General features: G+C 42.5%; 1 protein-coding gene across 1 annotated transcript in view; it reads left to right on the top strand.

The window, feature by feature from the left end:
- The first annotated feature begins 12,712 nt into the window (after positions 1-12,712).
- The window catches only part of LOC126267812 (trace amine-associated receptor 8a-like), a 137,973-nt gene continuing 131,744 nt past the window's right edge, over positions 12,713-18,941 (top strand). The window contains exon 1 of the mRNA XM_049973117.1: positions 12,713-12,897. Coding sequence (XP_049829074.1) covers positions 12,713-12,897 — 185 coding nt within the window. The remainder of the gene's footprint in view (positions 12,898-18,941) is intronic.

Here is an 18,941-nt window from a genome sequence, read left to right as displayed (position 1 = left end):
GGTTTATGAAATATCCATTTTCTCATGTCTTCATATTCTTGTTGTTGTTATTATGGTGACTCATGGTGATTAGTTTTCTCTCTTGTATCTTCCAGTGCACACACTTTGAAAAGTTTAATATTACATTCCTACCCCAATATTAAACAGATACATATTCCTCATTTCTAATGGCAAAAATACTTAACCCGCTAAATAAAGCAAATGTGGCCAATTACCTACAATATTCAGTGTTCTCTATCTTAATTATCAGTGGCCTGTTACGTCTTGCCTACAATATTTGAAATGGAGCGTGTCGAAAATTTATGCCTCGGAATTTTTGATACTAAAATTCTTAAGCCTATTGATTAACACTCTACCTCCATAATCTCTGTGTCTACATATTTGCAGCCCTTTGCACTACGGGGCTCAATTTTCAGCATGTAAAATGGTGCTGTGTAACGTTATTATTGCCCTGCGAGACAAACAGCATGCTGTTATTGAGTTTCGAATCTGAAGAGTTCATCCACACATGCAGCAGCCTCACCTTCAGCACAACTATGCCAGACCACACACGAGAACAGCAACATCTGCAGTAACCCGAAGTCTTGAGTTCACTGTCATTGAACCACCTTCTCTAGTCCCAAGTTGGCTCCATCCGATTTTCGTTTCTTTTCAAAACTTAAGGAATACCTTCAAGGACTTCACTACAGTGATGGTATAAGAAATTGATATCTCATTGGGAGAAACGTGTTTTTGTATAGGGTGACTATTTTGAGAAATAAATATAGAGACATGAAGAATAAAGGTCTAGACTGTTAATGACCTTAAAAATACTAATATTTTCCACATAAAGGGATAATAAGTATAGGTTGTAGTTCACATTTTCCAAGCTTGTTCACTTATTTTGACTCATGAAGTTCAGTACCTTGTAAATAACTTACCTAGAACCAACACTTACTATCCATTATAGTCCAATTTTTAGGTGTAACTCATTAATTCCATTTAAGAAACATATATTTTATCATTAATTACTTATAAAAATTGAGAAAAACTATTTGTCTTAACCCATTCATATATTATAAAAATTATTTTTTTCTCAGCACAGATTGCATAAGGAAATAAATATAACATTTTTTGATAAAAGGTGCATGTAAAAAAATTTTCTGAAAAAGGAGGAAGTAAGGAGGTATATAAAAACCAGTTGTACTTTTTTATATATTCTATTCAATACCTAAAATATCTTCCAATTTTACTAGATCGGTACGTCAGTGTATTTTGTCACAAAAAGTGTATGTAAGAAGATGAAATAGATTTTCATAATTTCTGTTCTTTGCCCAAAATATTCCTTATTTTTTCTTCTTCAGCAGACATAAGATTTTTATGAAATGTTGTTTGTAAATCTTTTTGAGAGAAGGCTTTTTCAGAGTTATTTTCCCTTCTATATTTTTTACAAACCAAACAATATCCACCTGTTTGATATTTACCTTAATAAAATTCACTTATATTCTTTTTATTCATACAATCACCACATTCCCTTAGCTGTTTGGTATTGTCCATTTAAAGACTACAAAACTTAATTAAAAAAATGAAATGCTTTAAAATATTTTCACAGAATGAATTCAAAATCATGAAATTCTATATCATTATTTTAAGTATCTACATTCATTTATACCTCAAATGATTTTTTCTCTTATTCAAAAACTTGAATATCGTAGTTAATAAATAGTTTTAAATGTCTCCTAGCTATAATAATTTTAAATTCATTATTGGGTACTAAACATAGTTTTCTTCCATAACTGGTAGGTAAATATCAACAACTGGTAATATTATTTAAAACATTTACTTCTAGATCACAAATCTTCTTTAACAAGTTAGTTTTTGCTCCCTTTCAGGAATGTTTCCATTTATATAGAAAAAGTTTTACAGAGTTTTTTACAATGAGCAATGTTTATATGGTACTGTTTCTATTTTATTTTCCACAATATATCTTTTGTCATCATTTGGACTCAACACTTTCTTCTTTATTTCATCTGTATATATTTTGTGTTTTCACCTCGAGTCTTATTAATTTCTCTCAGTTATTAAACAAACAGTCTTAATAAATTTATAAATTTATTCTGTATTTAACGATGCATTTCTTAGCTTCTTTGGATTTTTCTCTATTTTATCACCTATTTGTAAGCATACATTTTTCCCTTACATTTGTTTTTAATTTTTCCTACAACATTCATGTTTATTTGTGGAACACCATAAATATAATTTTTGAGATAATCACTATATACAATTTATGAGTCATCAATTTCAAATCCTTATAGAAATCTTCACACAACTCAATATTTTTTCCATATTTTTATTTCATTATTCTATAGTCAAAATTATATGTCAGTTCCTTAGATGAATCAAGTATACTCATACCAACATATGTGGATTCATTAAAAGATATAATCTTTCCTTTAAAGCTTGGCTTAGCTAGTAATTCATCATACTTTTCTCCATCTCAGGATTAGGACAGGGATGATTTGGGAGAGGAGACCAGACAGCGAGGTCATCGGTCTCATCAGATTAGGGAAGGATGGGGAAGGAAGTTGCTGGCACTGTATGGAGCGATTTAGGGGAATCACAGAAACGTAAATCACAAAGACCGGACACAGGAACGAATGGTCATCTTCCCAAATGCGAGTCCAATGTGCCAACCACTGCGAAACCTTGCTCGGTTTCTCCATCTGACACTAATTTTATATCCACTCTATTTCTTATATTTTCTATGTTCTTACCAAACACTGATTTATTCGTAAGTTTGTAGGAAAATTTTTAAAATCATTTTTGACTTCAGTTCTCTTTTTAAATAGGTAAGAAAATCACTTTACTTTACTTTCAACTGCCCAGTCTCAACTACTTCATTGAAATAATTAAATTTTAAATATTTTGATATTAATATAACATCTCTAATTCTTACTACTTTTACGCAAACCTAAGAAATTTTTTCCTCTAGAAATACAAGTTGAAAATTAAATGTTTACTACAAACAAAAAGAAACAGTCTATGAAAGAACTTTTTGCAAATAATGTAAAACCTACCAACATAAATATATTTGGGTTATGGTTACTTACAGATGGTTGAAAGAATATCAATCATATTTCAAGTGTTGGAGATGTTATCTACACAAAAGGAGATTAAAAATGAAAAGAGCTTATACCAATTACAGAACTACTCTGTGATAATATTATGGTAGTTCAATTTAATACTCTGTACAAAAGATGCAAGCAGACATCAATTTTTGAAACTTCCTGTCAGGTTAAAAGTGTATGCCGCACCGAGACTCAAACTCAGGACCTTTGCCTTTCAGGGCACTGATGACCATAGATGTTACGTGCCATAGTGCTCAGAGCCATTTGAACCTTTGCCTTTCACAGGCAATTGCTCTACCAAATGAGGTACCCAAGCTCGACTCACAGCTTTACTTCTGCCAGTATCTCGTCTCCTACCTTCCAAACTTTACACAAGCTCTACTGCAAACCTTGCAGAACTAGCACTCCTGAAAGAAAGGATGTTGTGGAGACATGGCTTAGCCACAGTCTGGGGGTGTACATGTAGATGTACTGGGTAAACAAAATGGTATATGTATATTCTTTTGAAGGCCCCAACAAAAATAAATTTATGGGACTTAAGGAAAACAAAAACATTCATAAAATGAAGGATTTATTTCTACTCCATATAGGAGTTCTACATACGAATTAGAAATATTTTTTAACCTAAGGGAGAACATATTTTGGGAATAAAAGCAGATGGATTTTCTACTTATAATGGAAATTATATTCCCAGAATACTTTACTTAAAAACAATAACTATTTTTAATGACAGAGAGGGATTGTTGTATAAAGCAGAAGATATAGAAACTATTGAAAATATAAAAATGTGACAGACTCTAGGACATATAAAAATAAAAATCTGTAGGTGACTAAGAGATCTACAAGGTGGATTAGAAATAATTATTTCTAATATTACAATCGAAAATTATTGTAGGAAAGGCACATACATTTTTAAATACCAAAATATAGAAGAGTATTATTGATCTAATTGTTGGCTTCAGGCGTAAATTAGAAATAACAATATAGATCTAAATCACAAGATTAAGATCAAACTAGATGGAAATAAAACAACATAATATAAGAAAAAAAGAAAGACTTACGTTTGTGTTTTAGTTTTTAGTTTTATGAGCTTGCAGTTGTATCTGTTTTAAATGTTTCCAATTTCAATCGAATAACTGTATTATTCTGTTCAAAAAATATAACATTAATGGAGGATATTCAAAATTAAGGCAACTAAATTTGCTATATATTTACGAATGTAATAAATTCCAAAAATGTAACAACATCACATTTAATTTCCATCTTCTGCACAACAAATGTGGTAAACAGTATATCGTAAATAAATAATAACTGAAACAAATCCTTTTCTATAACTTCCTTAGTTATGCAAATTCATACATCCGTTTCCCAAGGTGTAACATCTTTGGTAATAAGTAGTTTTTCCATTTATTTTAATTTAAATTATTTTAGTAATTAAATTTATAGTTATTTCTGTTAGTAGCACACATTTGGCTACCTCCATTTTGGCGACCACACAAAAATTCCACTTCTTAAAATGGAAATTTAATTCATCAATGTGATAGTTTTGGCTCATGTAGTGAGTCAAAAAAGTGAGCTAGGTTGAAATAATGTGAGATAGCTTGGAAAAAAGTGAGCTACAACCTACACTTATTATCTACTCATATAAAAATTTTGGAGGCAATAGTTTTCAGCACGCTCTCATTAAATCCTAATACTCTGAGCTCTCAGGTCCAGCAGGTTTCCTGTCAGAGCTTATCTTTATTGACTTATTAACAGAAGTATAGATTTAAACTCGTAATTACAACGTTTAATGATTATACATAGCGTGTTTGTTTTTCTATACTCATGCAACTTGTAAGCTAAGTCTGCATAGCATAGTAACAAATTCGTATTTGTTTGTTTATAATGTACAAAATATTTTGCATGTTATTGTCAATCATCCTATCCAAATAACTTGTCAGTTCAGCTCTACACATTTCAGTGTATTGTATATTGTTTTGGAATCTAGTTCACATTTGTGATTTCCACGACTTCCAAAATCTTTCGCATCTTTTGTTAAAAATAGTTAAGGAAAGTTTCTCCTGTTGCTGTACTCAATTGTATCTTTGACTCCATAACTGAGTTTTCATGCAGTACTCCTCCACTCCTGATATATCTATAGTTAAGATGTATTTTTGGTAGATGTATCGAAAGTAGGAGAGCAAACAATATTGCAGTAACCTAGAATAATGGAAAACGAACCACCATAACTTGAAGCCCTAAGCTTTCCATTTACGTATTCACAAAAGAGGTGTGAAATTGGTATTCGCCTTGTACCTACAGTCTGACGGCTGCCATCATCCGGCACAGAAGAATGGGGTGCTAAGAATACTTGTTCACAGAGCAAAACATTGTCCGACTCAGAAAACTTGGAAGCAGAATTAGAACACCTTCAGCAAGTGTTCGCAGAAAACGGTTACTCAACCAGGAATATCCGCAAGGCGCTACGTCCCTCCAGACGACCTGATACTGAGGGAGAAGAAAGAGAAGGAGAGACCAGGAGGGTAGCCTTTCTACCGTATGCAGGTCCTCTATCAGCTAATATCAGCAAAATACTGGGAAGGTACAATATCAAGAGTGTGTTCCGCCCACCAAACTAGATCAGGGCGCTTCTTAAAACGGTTAAGGTTAAGGATGATCTGGGATTTAGAAAAGCAGATATCTACCATATACCAAGCGAATGCGGTATGTCTTATATTGGCCAGACCACCAGGACCGTTGATATAAGATGTAAAGAGCACCAAAGGAATACCAGGCTACGACAAACCACTAAATCGGTAATAGCAGAACATTGCTTGCAACTTGAGCACACAAGACCAATAACAGTTGCAAAGCGATTTAGAAAAGATTGCTGTATGGTGTGGCAAGTGGCAGTTGACGCTAAATAACGAAAAGTGTGAGGTGATCCACATGAGTTCCAAAAGAAATCCTTTGGAATTCGATTACTCGATAGATGGAAAGACCACATAGATCATATTGTGGGGAAGGCGAGCCAAAGTTTGCGTTTCATTGGCAGGACACTTAGAAGATGCAACAAGTCCACTAAAGAGACAGTTTACACTACACTCGTTCGTCCCCTGTTAGAATATTGCTGCGCAAGGTGGGATCCTTACCAGGTGGGATTGACGAAGGACATCGAAAGGCTGCAAAAAAGGCAGCTCGTTTTGTATTATCACGTAATAGGGGAGAGACTGTGACAGATATGATACGCGAGTTGGGATAGAAGTCATTAATGCAAAGACGTTTTTCGTCACGGCGTGATCTCTTTACGAAATTTCCGTCACTAACTTTCTCTTCCGAATGCGAAAATATTTTATTGAGCCCAACCTATATAGGTAGGAATGATCATCAAAATAAAATAAGAGAAAACAGAGCTCGAACAGAAAGGTTTAGGTGTTCGTTTTTCCCGCGCGCTGTTTGGGAATGGAATGGTAGAGAGATAGTACGATTGTGGTTCGATGAACCCTCTCCCAAGCACTTACATGTGAATTGCCGAGTAATCATGTAGATGATAAAACCAGAATCTTATCTCAGACCTCCAAATTTCGGGACAGCGTCATCACTGAATTGATCGAAATGAAGATGACAGAACTTGATAAACCGGGAAGCTGGATACCAACTCAGCATCTGGTGGAACCCAGCTTTGGGCGTATTACAAAAACAGCGGAAGAAAACATAGGATTAGGAGAATGACAGGGGTCCTGGAGAAAGTCGGAACGGTCACCAACGGCAAACGCAACCTGTCGATAGTGTTAGGAACGCCATTGGCTGGCGGGGACATAGTAGGGTACGCCAAGAAATGGCCGTCACCTTGGAAAACTGCGGAAGCGGACGCTTACTGAAGACGGAACATTTGACGACCAACCGACACGGTCAGTCTGTCGTTCACTCACAGGAAGCACCTGATGAAGATGCCGAGGTACGACGTCGAAATATTGCCTTATACAAACGCAGACCACCAGCAGTTCACCCGATTCAACGAGATGTCATGATATATTATCTTCAAAAGGGACCTTGTGACTTACTTTCTCTAATGACACCGTCTTAGGTTCAAAACAAGCTGGAATATGCTCATCTTCTTCAAACAATTCTTATTTCTTATCCACTTTCGCTGATAAAATATCAATTAGTAAATTTTGTATCTTCTGGTGAACCTTCCGAGATGTAAGGTCGTGGTCCATGAAACTCTTCAGCTCCTAACGTTTCGTCCAGAGCTGTGCTGGACATCTTCAGAGGGGTGTTTCTCCTCCAGTGAGTCTTGCCGACTGACGGGTCGGACTTATTTTTCTTTCTTTATTGTTATTTTAAAGCCTGTACAACAGGCAGGCTGTCAGCAACGTTCTATGCTGCTCTTCAGCCAGAGGATACATAATGAGGAAATACAGAAAGATTACACATACGGTACAGAACGGTGGTCAAGAAAACAGTTGACACAGAAAGGCAAACACGGAGCCGTTCACACTTGACGATAGCCCACAATGAAAACTGGTGACACGACGCACAAACACGGAAGACGGCGATGGCACAGGTGAACGATGGAGTGCGACGGTGAACACTGAACACTAAACACGACGGCACACACGAGACACTGATGGCGACGATCTCCGGCGCACGAAAGTCCACGTAGTGCGTGCGAGTCCGGGGACCTGCCAAGAGGGGAAGAGGAGTGGGGGGGTGGGGTGGAGAGGGGAGAACAAAGACGCCCATGGCTGAGGACATGGGAGGAGGAGTAGAGGGACAGGGGAGGGGAAGCCTGGGGGAGGAGTGGGGAGAAAGGGAGGGGGGAGGGAGAATGCTCAAAGGAACAGAGACAGGAAGAGGGAAAGAGGATCAAAGTTGGTAGGAGGGGTATATGGAGGGAAGGAGGACATCATCAGGGAGGGAGAGCTGGCGGAAGAAACCTTGGGTAAGGAGGGTAGAGAGATGGAGACCGGGTGGGACATGGGAATACAGGTGCGGCAGCGGGCGGGGGTGGGAGAGGATGGGCGAGACAAGCGGGTGAGAAGGATCGAGTTTGCGTGATGTGTACTCGATCCTTAGCCTCTCAATTAAAAGGAGGAGGTGGGGGAAAGGAATGAGATCATACAGGATGCGCGTGGGGGAGGGGAGACGGATGCGATAGGCGAGGCGGAAAGCATGGCGTTCAAGGGTTTGGAGGGATTTGTAAAAGGTAGCGGAGGCAGAGATCCAGGCCAGATGGACGTAACAAAGGATAGGGCGGATGAGGGATTTATAGGTGTGGACTATGGTGGAGGGGTCAAGACCCCACGTACGACCGGAAAGGAGCTTGAGGAGATGGAGACGGGAGCGTGCCTTGGCTTGGATTGTCCGGAGATGTGGGGTCCAGGAGAGTCGACAGTCGAGGGTGACGCCAAGGTACTTGAGGGTGGGGTGAGGGCGATAGGACTGCCATGGACGATGAGATAGAAATCAAGGAGGCGGAAGGAAGGGGTGGTTTTGCCTACAATGAAACAAAGGATAGGGCGGATGAGGGATTTATAGGTGTGGACTATGGTGGAGGGGTCAAGACCCCACGTACGACCGGAAAGGAGCTTGAGGAGATGGAGACGGGAGCGTGCCTTGGCTTGGATTGTCCGGAGATGTGGGGTCCAGGAGAGTCGACAGTCGAGGGTGACGCCAAGGTACTTGAGGGTGGGGTGAGGGCGATAGGACTGCCATGGACGATGAGATAGAAATCAAGGAGGCGGAAGGAAGGGGTGGTTTTGCCTACAATGATCGCTTGGGTTTTGGAGGGATTGACCTTGAACAACCACTGGTTGCACCAAGCGGTGAACCGGTCAAGATGGGATTGGAGAAGGGGTTGGGAGCGCGGCAGGGTGGGGGCAAAGAAGGCGGTGTCATCGGCAAACTGGAGAAGGTGGATGGGGGGGTGACGGCGTCGGCATGTCCGCCGTATACAAGAGGTACAAAAGGGAGGAGAGGACGGAGCCTTGGGGCACACCGGCGGAGGGGAAAAAAGGTGTAGGAATCTGTTATGGATGGTGACGTAGGAAGGACGGCGGGAGAGAAAGGAGCCGATCAAACGGACGTAATTAATGGAAAGGGCGAAGGTTTGGAGCTTCAAGAGGAGACCGGAATGCCATACGCAGTCATAAGCACGTATAAGGTCCAGGGAGAGGAAGATTGCCGAGCTACGAGAATTAAGCTGTCCAGAAAGGAGATGAGTGAGTTGAAGGAGAAGGTCATCGGAAGAGAAGGATGGCCGAAAGCCACACTGGGTGATGGGAAGGAGGCGGTGCTGGCGGGGATGCTGGTGGATGTGGCAGGTGAGGATATATTCCAGGACCTTGCTGAAGACTGAGGTAAGGCTGTTGGGATGGTAGGAGGAGACAGCGAATGGCGGTTTACCAGTTTTAAGGAACATCAGTATACGTGAGGTTTTCCACAGGTCGGGGTAGTAACCGGTGGACAAGACTACATTGTAGAGTCTGGCCAGGGTGGAGAGGAAAGTGACAGGACCTTCACGAAGGTGACGGTAGGTGACACGATCATGACCAGGAGCAGTGTTGCGTTTGGTGCGGAGTGTAGCAATGAGATCCCATGTAGTGATAGGGGCATTGAGTTCTGTGTGTGCTATGTTGTCCAAGTACTGGAAACCAGGCGCTAGGGGAGGGACAGAGGTGTCAGTTCGATCGCGGACATCTGGGAAGAAGGAGTAATCGAACTGGGGATCGTCGGGGATGGAAAAGACATCGCTGAGGTAGGAGGCAAAGTGATTGGCCTTACTAAGGGTGTCAGGGAATGGGTGATCATCATGGAGGAGAGGATAGTAGAGGGAGGGTTTAGTTCCGGTAAGGCGACGGAAGGCTGACCAGAACTTGGACGAGTTGATAGGTAGGGTGGCATTCAAACGGGTGAATGTCTGTCGCCAGTCGAGGCGTTTCTTGGCCGCGAGCAAATTACGAATGTGTCGCTGGAGTTGCCGGTGGCGTTGGAGTGTGTCTGGGTTACGTATGTGGAGGAAGGCACGGTAGAGACCACGAGATTCACAGAGGAGGAGGACGGCCTGTGGGGGTAAGGTAGGACGGTGGGGGTGGATAGCGACAGTAGGGATGTGGGCCTCCACGGCCTCAGACAAGGTCTGCTGGAGAAAGGAGGCGGCATCGGCTACATCGTCAGGATGGCGGTCAGTGAAGGGGTGGCTATTGACCTGGGTGGAGAGAGTATCCCGGTAGGCATTCCAGTTGGCACGGGAATAGTCATGGATATACTTTGGGGGAGGGTCATTACGAGGGTTGGGGCGGGGGCGACGACCGTCGGAAACTGTGCGGAGGACAGGGAGATGGTCGCTACCAATAGGTTCCAGGACATCCACCGATATGCGGCCAAGGAGGTTAGGGGAGGAAAGGATAACATCGGGAGTGGAGTTGGATTCAGGACGGGTGTGCTGGGGGATGGGGATGAGGTGCTCTTGAAGGGAGGAGAGGAACCGATGCCACCGCCGTAACTGGGCGGCGGAACGGCTATGGATGTTGAGGTCGGCGGCGATCACGTAGGAGGAAAAGGTACAGTCAATGTGGGAGAGGAAGTCGAAGGGAATAGGGACGTTAGGGCGGACATAGATGGTGGCGCAGGTGACGGTAAGGCCAGGGAAGAAGAGACTAAGGATCAGGTGTTTGGTGGGGTCAGGAAGGAGAGGTTGGAGCCGTACTGGGATCTGGCGGTGGTGACCAATGGCAACTCTGCCACGCGCAATCGGGAGGGGATTATCGGAGCAGTGAAGGAGGTAGGGCGACGTGTGGACGGTGTGGTGGGGTTGGAGGAAAGTTTCATTGAGGAGGAAGGCATCTACGCGGTGGGTGGCAAGGGTGTGCAGGAAGAGGTTCTTGTTGGCGGGAAGGGAGTGGATGTTGTTGAAAAGGATACGGTGCTGTCGCGCCATGACAGGGATTTAGACAAGGGTGTCAAGACGGGAGAAGGTGAAATGGGCCTGGTTGCTGCAATAGGTGGCATACATTTTCAAGTGGAAAATGGAACGGGCGGCGAGGGAGACCTGTTGAAGGGTGTGAGGGCGCTGGAAAGGGTGGATGTTTTGTAAGACAATGGTAAGGAACCTGATGATGTCCTCAGCAGTGGGGGGTGGGACGAAGGGAATTGCCAGGAGGGGTGGGAGCGTCCAGAGGACGGACAGGTACAGTGAGTTCAGGAGTGGTCGGAGGGGGTCGGGCTTTACACTTTTGGGAGTAGGTGGGAAGGGGGAGATTGCAGGTATTGCAGGAGGGAGGGGATTGTAGGTTAGGGCACTGCCGGAGGAAGTGCATTTGTTTACAGTGCGGGCAGATGGGGGCCTCGTGGCACTCAGCTGTTGGGTGTGCGTTATAGCGCAGACACCTCTGGGAGCGCAGGGATTGAGGAGGAGAACGGGAGGGGTCGACCTTATAGCGCTGGTGGAAGAGGAGGGCACCCTCCTTCAATAATCAATGGAGGAGGCGTCCTCAGAGAAAACCCGCATAAGGCGGGTGGGGCCGGACGAGTTGTAAATGTGGTGGACCACCCGCACCTCCAGTGTGGGATGCACCTTGAGCTCCGGCAACACCTCCTCCTCCGTGATCGTCGGACTGAGCCGAGTGATCACAGTGGTGAGGGTCGGCGGGCGACGCGTGGGTTGGGGTTGGCGGTTGGGGGATGGAGAAGGAACAGGGGTGAGGGAAGCATTGGGGCCAAAACGGGTGATGGGGTGGCGGGAGAGGATGTCAGTATGGAGGGCAGGGTTGGGGGAGGAGATGAGAATGGAATCCCGTCTGGGAGTGAGGAGAGAGAGACGGGGGCACCAGGGACGTGTTGACGGACGAGGAGGGAGAGATTCCGGTCCTCGAGAAGGGAAGGATCCAGACGGGAGAGGAGGTATTTGTATAAAGAAGGGAGGAGGAGGAGGAAGCAGAGGGAGCAGGGGCAGGTGGGGCGACATCCATGGCATCCTGGGAGGGGGAAAGAGGACGGGGCGGGGCCTTTTTGGGAGCAGAGGAGGTGGCGGTGCCACTAGGGCGTTTAACGGCGGCAGAAGGGTGGGATGTGACATGAGGGATAGGAGCTATAGGGAGGTGGCGGGAACGGGCAGGTCCCAGCGTTGACGCAGCAGACGGCGCCGGAGATGGTGACGGTGAGGGCGACGGCGGTGGCGGTGACGGCGAAGGGGAGAGTTGGGCGTGGGCAGTGGCCTGACGGGCCACCACCCTAGCTGGAGCCGCAGTAACAGGCTGGGGGAGTGGGGGGAAAGGATCAGAGGGAGAGGAGTGGGAGGAAGAAGCTGGAGAGGGGGCGACAAAGAGCGAAGGCGAAGGGAGAGTGAGAAGAGGAGGGATGGAAAGAGGGGGGTGTGACTGGGCACACCATGTAATGGTGGTGGTGGCAGCAGAGGGGGACGTGTAGACTATAGCTGTGGTAGTAGTGGTCGTAGTAGTGGTGGGAGCTGACATGATGACAAGGATATAGAAAAGTACACAGGACAAAATGGAAAGGGGAAGAAGAAGAAGAAAACTGGGGACGGACGAAGACGAAGACGGACGACGACCAAAGTCCCACGCTGCTGGCGCGGAAGCTGAAGCTGACGCCGACTGGCAGGAATGCCGCAGCTGGCACCGCTGCCGCAGACAGGGCCGGGGCTGCTGCTGCTGCTGCTGCTGCTGCTGGAGCTGCTGGAGGTCGGGCTGGCTGGCTGCTACAGGCTGGACCGCGATGCTCGTCGGGACCGCTGGAACTGCTACTACTGCTGGCTGGCTGGCTGGCTGGCTGGCTGGCACCTGAAACCGTAGCGTTGCGATTAGTGCGGGGACTGCACAATCGAAGGGCGGCAACCTTATGGAATACCGCCGGAGAATGACGGGTCGGACGTCTGAGAGCGACTTATATATCGTAGAAAGTGGGCGTGGCCAGAGTTACACGGGATATGCAGAGATAATCTTTATCAGAGATAAAACTGAACTATCAATCGTAATCTCGTCACAGATAAAACTGTCTAGCAATTCTGTAATGCTACTGTCCAAATATCACTAAGTTTCATGATCTCTTCTTTCCGATTAAAATTATCCCTATGTTTATATATTTCAATTGCTTCTCTACAAAGCTGTGGGTAATAGTTCGAAGTCGTAGATAAAATTTTTGTTTCGGAAAACTTCACTTGGTGATTTCCTGACTGAAAAGCATTTTCTGCTACAGCCGATTTGTCTGTTTTTCCTAATCGGCAAAGACTTCTGTGTTCTTTTAACCGTCTATTTACGCTTGTCTTCGTTGTTCCCATATAAACTTTACTACGTGTACACAGAATTTTATATAAGCCACTGGCTGATATAGAAGCGCGTTTATCTTTTACAGACCGGAGAACGTGACAAATTTTCTTCGTTGGTCTAAAAACAGGTCTAATATCATGTTTACTTAAAATCTTTCCAATCTGATCCGTTACTTTCTTTATAAAAGGGAGAGAGACTGTATTCTTCCATCGTTTTTCGGGCTTGTCCTTAGGCTTTCTGTTGTTTCGGTGCAGAATTCTGCTTACTTCTTTCTTTGAGTAGCCATTTTTCTCAAAAGCGTGCTTCAGATGTTTTAATTCGGCGTCTAGATACTCCGGCGTGCAAATCCGTCTGGCTCTGTCAACGAGACTTTTAATCACACCTTTCTTTTGTTGTGGATGGTGGTTAGAGTATTTATGTAAGTAGCTGTCTGTGTGCGTTATTTTTCTAAAAATCTGTTGTTTCAATCTTCCATCTGTCAGTCTCATAACTAAAACATCTAAAAACGGTATTTTGTTGTCATTTTCTCTCTCCATGGTAAACAGGATTCTTGGATTGATGTTATTAAGGTAATCAAAAAATTCGTCTAAGGCTTCTCTAACATGTGGCCAGACCACAAATGTATCGTCTACATACCGATACCAGCGAGATGGTTTCTTATCTACTTTTTCCAAAACTGACTGTTCGAATTTCTCCATGTATAAATTAGCTACTGCACGACCCAATGGGATACCCATTGTTACGCCATTAAGTTGCTCATAAAATTCATTATTCCACTAAAGAACACAGAAGTCTTTACCGATTAGGAAAAACAGACAAATCGGCTGTAGCGGAACAAGCTTTTCAGTCAGGAAATCATCAAGTGAAGTTTTCCGAAACAAAAATTTTATCTACGACGACGAACTATTACCCACGGCTTTGTAGAGAAGCAATTGAAATATATAAACATAGGGAAAATTTTAATCGGAAAGAAGAGACCATGAAACTTAGTGATTTTTGGACAGTAGCACTACAGAATTGCTAGACAGTTTTATCTGTGACGAGATTACGATCGATAGTTCAGTTCTATCTCTGACAAAGATTATCTCTGCATATCATATGTAACTCTGGCCACGCCCACTTTCTACGATATGTAAGTCGCTCTCAGACGTCCGACCCGTCAGTCGGCAAGACTCACCGGAGGAGAAACACCCCTCTGAAGATGTCCAGCGCAACTCTGGACGAACCGTTAGGAGCTGAAGAGTTTCATGGACCACGACCTTACATCTCGGAAGGTTTACCAGAAGATATGTCATCCAGTTGTGAAAGCCTTCATACCATCAGTAAATTTTGTCTTTCTTCAAGCTTGCTGATGTTTCTAAGTAATCCCACCCCTTATTTTGTCAGTTTCAATAATTGTTATTTTTAATTACTCCTTTTAATGCTTTATTAATAGAACTTTCGATTGTTTAACAGAATTTCTGATTGCTTTTAAGGCTATCGGCCATTTTCTCATGTGTATCAGCAACATATTGAGCATATAAGTAGCATTTACTACATTATTTCCTATAGACCATCTTTCATCACTGTCGGTAGGTATTATAGCTACCAGTTCAGTGTGGTGTGCTGCATTTGGCTCATTTGTGTCAGACTCATGTCTTCAGAGCATACTTTAGCAACATGAAAGCGATGAGTGGTTGCAGATACTTCTGACTTGTTTTGCATTTCTAAAACATTTTGTGCTGACGAACTATCATGATTTAATTCTAATACATTTGAGTTTGACATTTCTGAAACATTTTGCGTTTATCAGCCGAGTGGTGGCGTCGTCTTGTCGCAACGTTTCAATGAGTTTCGTACCCATCACTTCGTCAGAAGATGTTGGGTACGAAACTCATTGAAACGTTGCGACAAGACGACGCCACCACTCGGCTGATAACCCAAGAAGAATTCTTCAGTGGAATATGCCGAGAAAGACTGAAATCGCATAGTTTGCCTTTAATTCTGTCATATCATCCAGTGGATCTGACGAAAATTATTCATCATTTGTTTCACTTGCAGACAAATGTACCTCCCTACTTCTCATGACCACAAGTCTTTGTGTGGTGTCTTACACATTATCGTCCGTGTTCTGATCGTATTTGAACCTGATGTGCTACCCATCAGTCTCCTGCATCGATCTATCTTTGCATATGATGTAACACGCCAAATTATTCACTGCACTCAAGATTCAAATGTTATTGATTTGTTATTGAAAAAATTAAAAAAGGTTTATTTACTACTTGCTGCAGTCTACTCTGCTTTGTGCTGCGCTGCTGTACCACAGAACACTGTTGGGGGGTCTTCAATGTCATACGATTTCTGCTAGTCATTCCCATGTACATTATATTGCAGATATGGTCTTTAAGTTGATAAATGCCTTCTAGTGGAAATCAATCTCTACTGGATGTTGTTTAAATTAGCTTGGGAGTGGTTATTGTTTTACACAGTGTATCAGTTATTTGATATGTCTGTTACACTATATTTTACGTTATGGGCATATTTTTTTGCCATATATTTATGTTAAAATGTGCGTGTATGTGAGACAACTGAAGATGATTCAAATAAAATGAGAAGAAATGTATAACTTAATGCATAATGCATAACTTAATACACAGCAAGAGACTGCTTCCCTTTCTATCTACAAAGTTTCTCTGTACTGTTGCAACCATGCATTCCTAAAAGTTCCTTAATATATTGTTATTAACAACTGAGGATTGCCAGGACGTTAAAATTTGTTCCATATATTAAGAAATGAAGACTGGAAACAGGAGAATATCAATCTGATAGGATGTATAACCATTAAAAACGCCATGATAACATACTTCAAATTTAGTGGTGATTCATGCTGTGGTAGTGTGTGTGTGTGTGTGTGTGTGTGTGTGTGTGTGTGTGTGTGTGTGAACTTCAGGTATGTCTAGTTCATACCTATTGCTCAATAGATACCTGCCACAATCACCTACTGCTCTATGCCTTGCGTGCACTACCATCAAATGTAATTTTCCCATGAAACACGCTATTCATTAAATTATTTGTGAACGCTGTTTATCAGTTTCTACTGAACAGTGACTGAACATTGCCATCTATCAGCACATCAGATTGGCAGCACCAGCACGGTGTACCAGTACATGTGCTTTAACGACTCTGGCCAACTCCTCAGCGATGGGTTTGGATGCAGAAGTCCTGGATTCATGATCTGTTGGGGGCATTTTTGGTATGACGTCATCAATGACATTGAACTTGACCTTGAAACCTGGTGATGTCACATGAGGTCACTGACCTTGAATCCACTGGGCCATGAAGATGTGAGATGGTGGGAAATATAAAAATTGAAGATAGTTGATGGTGAGCATCAAAGATGGTGGGAAATTTTTTCAGGCAATCAGAGTGCAAGATGGCTCTGGTGGGAAATACTTGTCAGTCAGTTAAAGTACTGCATAGATATTTTTGGCCAAACCAGTCATGTTCAAAAGTATCCACAGTAATTTCTCACAATGTAATTTATAACAAAATCGGAAGCATGTCGACATATTTTTATTAATTTTTATGTCACAATCAAAAGTACTGAATCATACTACAATATTTTCACAATCTTTTTCACCTCATGAAAACATTTTCAGCACCCACATGTAATTTTTTTCATTTTTACTTCACATTAACAAGTATTCAACTATACTACAGTAGTTGCACAAGCTTCTTACCCTGAACTGGGTTGTGTATTCAAAATCATTCGATTACTTATCCAAAAAGTTTGTAAGCACGTGTTAAATTCTTAGCGTTTATGTGAAATACTGTATTATCTCGTCAGTAAATTTCATTTCACATCTGCTTCATCTGTTAATTATAAATATCGCTCTCTGTTTTCATAATCCACTAATGTGTGCGCCAAATACTGTACTGCCCTATCACCAGAATAGAAAAGAACAACAAGTCTTCAGAAATACTCTAGATGTGGAATTTATCAAAAAAAAGAGATTATATTGCAAAGAGTGTTAGATGCACACTTGGTTGAATGTGCACCTACACCCTACCTGTGACGAAGAATACTAAGAATTTTAATTCTATGTATCTTAAATTTAATATTTTTATGTTGTTCACAGATTTATTTTTTTTCCGTTTGTTCACAATGCAAGAATGCATTGGTGTCCTTAATGTATCAATCAACCCGCGTCTTGTACTGAAAAAGAATCAGCTCCCATATGAAGAGGAAAAATATGAATTTAATATACATTCAAAAAATTTTTTATAATATCATCTACCATATACCGTAGGTTATTACAATTTCAGTAAATATTTGAGATATCTCACCAGCTAACCAAGTTGTGACTTTAGTATTGGCATTAAAGGTCAATAAATTACCATGATGTCATCAGCGTTCAAGGTCAAGGTGATAGGTAGCGTCACAGCAGAAATACCTTACCTGGGTCATGAAGCTAGATCCGAGTCTAGAGCTGAGGGATTGCTCAGGACCGCCGTAGTATTCCTGCTACTCATATCACATTCCTGTACGCGAGCGGAATGAAACTTCACACTCCAGCAGCCGAATGTTAGGAATTACTGTTGTACGGGTACATGCCTCTAAGGACTGCTGAGTATCTCAAGCTAAGTGGGAAATCTAATTACTACGTGAATTTTCGCGAGTTCAGGGGCGTTCATCAAATGAGGGACTACTCTGCTTGCCATCAAGTGTTATTGTTATTCCACAGCGTGAGAACACAAACTTGCCCCGTCGTTCGCGGTTCAACAGTCTGCCCGTATTAAGTTTGTCTGACTCACCACGTGGAAGTTTCTAAAGGACGACTGTCGTCTGCAGTACGATCCTATATGATTCAAAATAGTGAAAGGCATGCCAGTGACGAACAGCTGATTTATATTTACTACTGTGCAGTTCTTGGCCATGTATCAATCATTCACTTTATATATTCCACATTATAACTAAAGGAAAAACAAAACAAAAAACCTGCAATAGCTATTAACATTGAAAGTTCCCGGTACTCAGTTTAACATATCAGGAAATTTCAAATCGTACATTCCGGTGCATAGGGGAAACCTCGGCTTGAAAATGAATTAATATTGTTTTCAAAAGGAAAGTAACTTGACGTGTGACAGAGAAATAATGGATGAAATAACGTATTCGTGTGATTTGCGGTACGTAACCAGTAACAGCGGTGCTACTTTGCTACATTCTGGGGTGGTAATTTGAATTCAGCAAAGCTACACTCAAGGACAGGTGGACCGTGATGGACCATCATCATCAAGTCACGTCTGATAATCCCCAGCCGGCCGCGGTGGTCTCGCGGTTCTAGGCGCGCAGTCCGGAACCGTGCGACTGCTACAGTCGCAGGTTCGAATCCGGCCTCGGGCATGAATGTGTGTGATGTCCTTAGGTTAGTTAGGTTTAAGTAGCTCTAAGTTCTAGGGGACTAATGACCACAGCAGTTGACTCCCATAGTGCTCAGAGCCATTTGAACCATTTTTTTGACAATCCCCATTTCGATTACCTGTAGTTACCCTAACATGTTTAGCTAGCATGTTTTGAATATGACTG

The sequence above is a fragment of the Schistocerca gregaria genome, chromosome 4 (genome assembly GCF_023897955.1).
Source record: "Schistocerca gregaria isolate iqSchGreg1 chromosome 4, iqSchGreg1.2, whole genome shotgun sequence".
Taxonomy (NCBI): domain Eukaryota; kingdom Metazoa; phylum Arthropoda; class Insecta; order Orthoptera; family Acrididae; genus Schistocerca; species Schistocerca gregaria.
Note: the sequence above shows the minus strand (reverse complement) of the source record. Positions and strands in the feature narration are given on the sequence as shown.